Source organism: Clytia hemisphaerica, unplaced genomic scaffold (assembly GCF_902728285.1).
Source record: "Clytia hemisphaerica strain Z4C2 unplaced genomic scaffold, Clytia hemisphaerica genome assembly, whole genome shotgun sequence".
NCBI lineage: Eukaryota > Metazoa > Cnidaria > Hydrozoa > Leptothecata > Clytiidae > Clytia > Clytia hemisphaerica.
Window position 1 is genome coordinate 71,281 of NW_027103850.1, and position 8,841 is coordinate 80,121.

General features: G+C 34.9%; 1 protein-coding gene across 1 annotated transcript; it reads left to right on the forward strand.

Annotated features, from left to right (window-relative positions):
* The first annotated feature begins 5,293 nt into the window (after nucleotides 1-5,293).
* On the forward strand, nucleotides 5,294-8,229 carry LOC136807575 (uncharacterized). The gene is made up of 2 exons (XM_067064158.1): nucleotides 5,294-6,107; nucleotides 6,240-8,229. The coding sequence occupies exons 1-2, from the start codon at nucleotides 5,747-5,749 to the stop codon at nucleotides 7,820-7,822; spliced, it is 1,944 nt and encodes a 647-aa protein (XP_066920259.1). The 5' UTR covers nucleotides 5,294-5,746; the 3' UTR covers nucleotides 7,823-8,229.
* Nucleotides 8,230-8,841: the final 612 nt, after the last annotated feature.

An 8,841-nucleotide genomic window follows, 5' to 3' on the forward strand; every position in this document is an offset into this window, starting at 1 on the left:
ACTCAGTTGACATTTTGCTTTGCTTGAGAAGGTTTTTTGAATCATTCTCTCGTCTCGATTGTGGAAGATGATTTTTCTTCTGTATCAATATCAACGTGTCTCCTCTGTCAGTTCTATGTGCTATTTTATGAATGTTCGTTAACATTCTGCATGTCTCTCTCAATGAAATGTTAATTACAAAGATCCTGTGATGCCAGTTACAACGAGCTATTTAGTCTCCTACTTTGGAATGTTGAAGACTTTGAATTATAGACTAGTTGGTATGTTATAGATGAAAGCAAGCCCAAGCAAGTTTTTTAGTAACATTTTGTTTTGACACATTTTTTGACAAATGACAAGGATATTTTAGCGTTGAAATTCACTATTTTTCACCTCATCTGGGATGTCTTACACATCATTTATGGAAAGAAAATACCCATAAAATTTAATCTTTTCTTGGAGGAAAGAGTTTAAATCTGTCAGCGTGTGTCGGCGTGCGGGGTGACCTTTAGAATGACTTGTCTCTTTGTTAAAGCATAAGGTGTAAAGCTTATTGTTTCAATGTATGACTGAACGTGTTAAGAACTCTGAGGAGGTGAAATCCATCTAAAAATAAACAGGTGTTACATATGCAGCTATTTTTAGACTGAAATACCCTCTTTATTTATGTTTTCAGAATTGAATTGATCATCAAAGGACATCAAGGAAGTTATCAACTTACAACACTGGTAAAGTTTCGTAATTCGCGTGCCTTGCATCTCAAGTATGGTAAGAAAGGGATTTTCTTCTAGCGGGAAAAGACTCTCAGCTCATTGTCAACAGCTCAAACACGACTTAACTAATCAGCAGGTGAAACAAAAACTTTTAAATGAAGGATTTGTTAAAGTGTTTCAATCAAACATGCCGAGCTGTTTACATATCTTACTGTTTTTGTTTTGATTCTTAAAGACCCTTTCTGTTTTGCAAATGCTGCCAAATTTAATTTGCAATTTCTTATCACTAGCCGACATTAGCTTGATTATGCATTTGTAAAGTATCTATATAGCTCATTTCATCAATCCTAGGTCGATTATGTCATGAAAGGTAGGGAGAAGCTTACTATGATACCATTGAAGTCTAACTTCATTCTTCTTTTCCAGATATCCTAGTCTCATCAGACCCTCATCATTGATACTTTGGGATATGAGATATGAACAATATGTAATGACGGTAGTTTTATTTTAGTTGGATGAATGATCTACTGGCAGGTAATGGGTCGGTAAGAACGGAGTAGGGAGGAGAAAAACGAATCAGTTTGACAAGAAAGATAGCAAAGAGTTATTTGTTTACATTTTAATGTAAAAGAACAGGAGTTAATCATGCAGTACTTAAGCTTTCCGTTTGCTCTTAATTAAGATCAATTCTTCTTGTTATATTTTTCGGTGATGACGTGATGAAGTTCGAATGATTTATGATATCATGATAGAAGATTTTTTTTTTTGCATTAGATGCTATTCTGGTATTAATCCAACTGAATGATAATCATTTACAATTTTCCTCCAAGTTACATAATAAGATCTTTTTTAGAGCATTATATTTTTGATACTGTATCTTTTAAGAAAGCTTAACACTTTATTAAGATCAGCAAGAAGTTTAAAAAGGGTTTGGGTTTTCCTTTGTAAGCGGTTTATGGTTTTTCTCGTCCAACACAGTTGGAAGTATAGTAACCTCACGAAAGAGTTTTATCTGTAGTGTTTTGAAAAACTTTGGTGTGGCAATTGTGCGGGGGTGAAATACTTCGTAAGCATTGAAATCAGTTTAATTCGTTTTGATTAATAAACATACCGCTGAGTTTGGAAATGAATACAGAGCCACTTCAAAATACTGTGACAGTCCAGACTTCGGTTAGCCTTGTGTATCATTTAATCCACTTACTTCAGGCGCCTTTGCTACCCCATTGCTATGAAAATCTTGGACAGAAAGATCAAAAACGAAAGCCACAACTCCCCAGTTCACAGTTGACTAATAATATAGAGAGTGGTAAAAACCACTGAAAAGCTATTTTGGTTATTTGACAAGGGCTCACAAGCTACTGGAAAATTTTTGCAGCGATTCTCTTATCTCGATTGAATTTCGTAACATTTTTGAATTAGCTAATTTCGTTATCCCGGCATTTAATTTTAAATGACTACTTTTACGCGAGAAATGTGAATTTTTCATGAAGGAAGGCTAGTAATTGCTTTGAAATGGTAATTGTTTCGAATAGCAGCTGGGGTACGAAGTATGGGTGTTACAAAATTGGATAGTATGTTGCGAAATACATTTGGAGGTTGAAAGGCGAGGGTCGAATGTTACTTTTTTCTCTATAATTATTTCAACATTGGAGGATATTGACATCTTCTTGGTAAAATTTCGATTAGCATTTCTGACTTTTAAGCGAGTAAATTTCCGTACAAGGGGACGATGACATTGCACTGGTTTCCTGGTCATTTCTGACAGCGGAACACGTCAATGAAGCGAGGTATTGTTTCAAATCTATTGTCTCATTAATGATGTAAGATAAAAGATCGTTTGAAAACAATAGTAGCATCATTTCTATTGTCTGTTTAAATAAATTGGATTCTGTAATTAAGTGGTATGGTTACAATCTTTTTTCTTGTTAAATGTCAGAGCATTTTCGGGAAGAGATCTAATCTAGACATGATTCATAGAAACTGTTTACTGTGGGAATTTTGAAATGCTCTCTTTAGAATTTGAATTTCGTTACAAAAATGATGAGCTTATTAATTGGTTCGATCTTTCATGAAAACTGTTTTATAGGTGGTACAAGAAAAGTTGGCTTGGTTTTATTCTTTTTCGTTTTCATCGAAAGAAGTCGTTACATTTGATGTTCTGCTATAATTTATTTATTACGCAAAGATAGGAAACGTTTTATAAACGGGTTGTTGTTTCGTAAGCAAAGAAGTATACATCGTCCGATGTCGACGACGAACATTGATCATTGATTACTATTTTATTGGACTGTTTTTTACCGGTGTTGTCTCATAAAAAATGACGTTGCGTCGAATCAGCCGTCATGAATCGCTCTTTTATTATAAAGTCTTTCAGAATAAGAGAATGTATCGTTGAGTTCGGTTGACATTTTCAATGTTATATTGGTGTGAGTTTTTTGGCTTTAACAAAGTATGACATTTTGTTGAGTTCCATATGTTTTCTTTTGGAAGCTGAAGAATGTAGAAGCAAATGAAATACGAGTATTTTTTCCTGATCAGAATTTAAGTTGAAGGATTCCCTTTACTTTATGATAGAACCGTACCTCATGGAGTCTATAAAAAGCCTTCATTCGGGAAATATTATTGGGATTTTATTGACTTTGTTTCCCTTAAAGATCTCATTTCAAAAAGAAAGCTCTCCCTTAGATACCGAACACCTTAGAGAGGGTTTGAAGTCCAATCAACATTTTTGTGGTTTTCTCCCCTTTTCTTTTTCCTCCAATCTTGAAATTTTATATTGCATCCTTGGAAAGTAAACAAACCGATGCTTGAAAACTCTTGGAATTCATAGACAGTGATTTCTGACCTGAAGGATCTTGCTTTTGCTTTCATGTTGTAAGTTATCTTAGAGTATTATCAATCACACTAAAATGCCAGTAAGGTTATGTAGAGAGTGGTTGTCTCCTGCAGACAAGTGAACAAACGAGACTGAACAGAGAACATTGAAATTCTTCCATTTGCTTAGCTTAACCTTTAGGTGACTTTTAAACCCAACTTAACAGTTTTGATCAGATTTTAATCCTTGTACTATAGACAGTATGATCAAAAATAAAGAGAAGAATACAATAGAGAGAATCGTTTTAATACTGTGGTGATCGTTTTAAATTGGCAAGTCATAATTTACGCCGGAGACTTCTTCAAATGTAAGTCCAGCTAATTTGATTAGTAATGAAATTACTTGAGCATCCTATTTCAAATCAAATCAACTTTTATTCAATTTCCATCCTCTTTTTCTTGTTTTAGATTCGTTGGCGGCAATTCGGATGTTGGTTTATTTGGTATATAGATGGTGGGCCTGATATTTAAATTCTTTCGTTAAGCCTGTGAAGTCCAGTTGTTAAGTCTGACTTCTGTTCACTTGAGAGACACATCATCCAAATGTTTGCTGCTGATGATGATGATGATGATGATGAAAGTTTATAAAAAAAGAAAAAAGTTTAGTCCAATAATCAATAGATACCTTGTCTAAGAAAAGTTCTCTGCAAAGAGAAACGCCTGTCAAAAATTACATGAGATTTAGCACGGAGCTTATCAGTTCTTAAAGCCTGTTTTAAGCTGTCTTAGAGAAACAATGGTCTATGAAACAGAGGCTTGAACATTTTGTGTTGGTGTCAAATTATTAAAATTTTCATTATTGTTTCTAGTTTTAGAGAATGGTTTCGGTTGAATAAGAGATGAAGCACTGGGTGCTTGGAGACACGATTCTATGACGCACAGTCTTCGTGAACACAGCTCGCTGTTTTAGATCACAGCGATCATAGTGGGATAATTTTTCACTTTTTTTTATTTGAGCCCAAAATTTTAATTTTTTTAAAAAATGATGATTCATCTTGCTATCGATTCGAGTTCAGTTGAATTTTTTTTTTTTTTTGAGAAAAATATTGTTTTGGAATATTTGAACAAAAACATATTGGTACATACGGGAAGTCGTTGAAACTGTTAAATTCTCTTGTTTGACGGAAATTAGGGGTTACATTTAATACCAATCAATCGTGCTCACTGGCTCGTCCTATCATCATTTCAAAGAGAAGAAAAAAATTCTTTTTGGATGGCTCCTTTTGTTATGAAGTGTCTCTCTTGACAGGGTGTATCCTTTTTTTCATACGAATGGTATACTTAATAGATAGTATGTTTATTTGAATAACATGAACTTTTATACTACGTATCCTGAACGGGGTTCTGGAAGGTGTTCTGTTATATTATGATAACTGTAAACCCTTCACTATATTTTTTGTTGTTTTTTCTAACAAAGTGTTTGACACTCAAACTTCCATTGTTTCGAACATTGCAGTGACGTCTAACATAAATAGTTCAGATAAACTTTAGAAGGTTTATATCTTGTGGCTTTTACAATCAGTCACTACATAATCGATTTGTTGGAATGGTTAGAATGTTTTTAATGACGGTTATACGACGAACAAATTGTGGTTTTTTCTTCACCTCTCGTTTACTCTAAACTGTAACACATTTAAGAGCGATAGATCATATCAACTTGTCGTTCATTGAATAAAGCTCGTAGGAGATATTCTTTTCTATAATCCTCTATAAAGTTGAAAGGGTGTAGTGGGCGGGTAAAGGTGGTTTTAGAATACTTAAGACTGAGTTGATTACATCTGTCAATGAAATTAAAAGGTGTCAAGTTGTAATGCGTTTGAAATTCTTTATGACACCTCCGAACAAAAGAATAAAGAGCCCTCCTTATCACCCACCGTATTATTTTTGACAACTATTTTTTAATTTTAGCATTTTAGGAAAATTTTCTTTTCTCTGTAACACGTAAAGGAGACTGTGTGTATGCGACATAAACAGTTCATGCAGTTTAATGCACAGTAGGGGAGACAGTATGCACTTAGCGGGTTTCCATGTTTTACATATTGATTATCAGCTGTTTTCTGATGTCCTTGTATCCTCTGGTATTGAAACATTTTGTCGAATATTCAAATTTTAATTCTCTATCTTTTCTCTCTACAGAATAACTAATAAAAAATTGAGAAATATAAAGAAAGATAAGAAATATGATTGAGAAGACGGTTTGTTCATATGGTTACATACCAGAAATGATGCGCCCCCATAATGGCGGATGTAGTGCGTTTCCAGAGGAACAGAGATGTAAACAAAACGCCAAAAAGAACGCGAGGCGTCGTGCTGCAGAATCACGAAAAGCGATCCGTTGCAGTGATGGAGAATCGGACACCAGTGATGGCTTCACTGTCAATTCCGGTGGCTCAGGAAGGTCCGGTGATTGGGGACCACCGAGAATGCGACAAAAACCAAAGTATTCCCGAAAACGTCACGAGCACCGAGCTTCATTCACCGATAGTGGAATTTCGTTAACGAAAACCGATTCTGGAGACTTATCAGAATTTTCGTATGGAGGTAAGATGATTTAATAATTCATCATTTTTATGAAATCTTTTTGGTCTGAATGTATAAACGAGAAGCCTGTATTATTCATCCACCCCTTGATTCATATTCAAATCTAAATAAATTATTCCGTTTTTTTTTCAGAACGATATTTCATCAACCGGCCAACAGACCCTTACAGTGATAGTTCACATGAAAGACAGTCGCGCATTCTAAAACAACAAGTGGTGGTCACAAGAACACAGCGATCGCAATCGAAAATTGAGTCCAAAACTGACGGATCTTCAGTTTACCAAAAAGAGATCACTTCGCTTAAACGATCTAGCTCTTGTTCTGCTTTACCCTCCAACATCAAACAAATCAACAGACAAGACTCATCCCAATCGTCACGCTCAGCGGTCGCACCTCAACAACAGCGTATATCAAAACCATCCGCAAATATTGAAGAGAAAGAAAACGCCATTCTGGAGCAATGTTACCGCAATGAAGGTTTATCTCCAGAATGTGCTGAAATGGGATGCATGTATGATTGCCATCATCAACATTCAACTTCACGATTCCCTCTACCAGATCATTTAAACTATCCACTCAACAAATATTACCAATCTGAAACCAATCTTCATCGCATTCAACCACTCAAAAAGATTCGATCAAGCTTGCGTAAATTGCGGAACAAAACCAACAATATTCATCTCTCGACACCAGATCGTTATGACAATTACTCCCTCTCAGACAATTATTCCATTACACCGACATTGGAATCTTTAGATAGTAGTTATTTGAACTCATTAAATGACTTTGAAAGCAGTGAAGCCATTATGGCTCGCTTAGCTAAAAATCCAAACTCTAAAAAAGCATGGGTTAAGAAAATCTTTAAATGGAATATTGGTAAATCTTACAACATCAAGAATAAAAAATCACCGAAGAAAGATGTCAAGGACAACTCTTCAGAAGTTCAGGAAGAGCCTTCATTGAAAAAACGCTCTCACTCCACACGCTCCATTCCAGAGGCTTTAATCAACTTCATTTCAAAAACTCAAGATAAATATTCTGCAACAACAACTGCAACCCATGAATTCGAATTTATGGTACCGACAACGTTACAACGAGCCAATAGTATGCCATCTATTGCAACCAATCGTACTCAAACTCCCAAAACACGTGATACTGACGTCATCTTTTTTAACGAGGACGGTCCAAAATCTCAACAAAATCAACATAAAACTCCATCAAAATTCTTTTCCAATAACAACCCTCATTACGAAGAAGAAGAAGAGTTTGATTATTACCCTCATGAAAACAACAACCACCCTGTTAACCACGCCCCACACCATTTCAAGCAGCCTTGCTACACTTCATGCCAAGACATCCGAATGGCGCCCCCGCCTCAACCAACGCCCGGACATTGTCATTGCTGTCAGCATGTTCAGCATGGAGCTTACATGCCACCACAGCAATATGTTCAATATATGCACCCTGCTCCAGTTCAATACGGCTATTATATCCCCAATGGAGGTCACCAACAGCCTCATTATCCAGTCGCAGCCGATTATGAAGAAATGGTTCAACCACAACCGATTGCGTACTACCAGACATCCGATAATTCCGATCTCAAACCCGGGCAACGTAATCCCCCGATTGTCGCCCCGTTAGATATGAAAGTTTCGGTTGAACGACGTGCCGAGCGTAGAAAGATATGTGATATGGTTTTCGATACCTTTGTTTGAACTAAAGTACATTTTTTGATGATTCAAGGCTGGACCTTGATAAAATGAACTTCATGAAAGATTCAAAAAAAGAAATATAGTATGAAAAGACTTTTAAAACATTTTATTTTGTACATATATGATATAGGTTTGTCCACTTAGAAGATTTATTATTGTAAATAAATTCTTGTCAACGTTAGTTTTTACTTCAATTTTTGTGAAGATTTTTGTTCTCTTGCGAAAAAGCTTCTCTCTGGGCTTTCTTCTTTTTTGTTTAAAAATTAGTTGGTTGTAATTATCCCAATTTAAATAGTTAGCCAACATCTTTGACTTATAAAAGTGGATACTTTTTTAGTTGTTGTCCATTGTAAAATTAATTTTTATTTTTATTTCGAAAAACACGAAAGAAAAATATAAGATTCATGAAATTTAATTAAATTAAATTTATTTATTATTAAATTATTAGATTTACTCGGTTCAAAATGTCTCATAGGCTACGTCATATCTTCTTTCGTTTCGGACGTAACTGCTCTTGTTTTGAATATTAAAATTCTCCGGATAAAAACGTCAACTACTCATGAACATTAGGTCTCGTTTTGGAATCAAAGTAAAAATTAAGTCACAATAAATTTGACACAATAAATTTTCGACGATCATGACAATCTTATACCCAGAGCCGCTCCTGCCACTTTTTGATTTTACTGATGGACGTTGGTACTTGTTTTTTTATAAGAACAACCAATATCTTTGAAGTCTTGAGATGTTCTTATATTTTTCAGTTTTAAGTTTAATAATGTTCTTAATATGTTCTTATTTTTCCTATTTTGTGGGTATTTTTGGCCATTTTCCCAAGAAATCAGGTAATTCAGAGTCCCCAAAGCCTTATAATGTTCTTAACTTGTTCAATAGCATTTTGGCCATCGATGCTTTATGTTCTTATATAGTTTGGTCTTATTAAAAAATGGTGACAACCTTTCATAATCAGAATCATAAAAAAGTGAACTAAGGGACTGGGGTTCAAGTTTACAATCATTTACAAT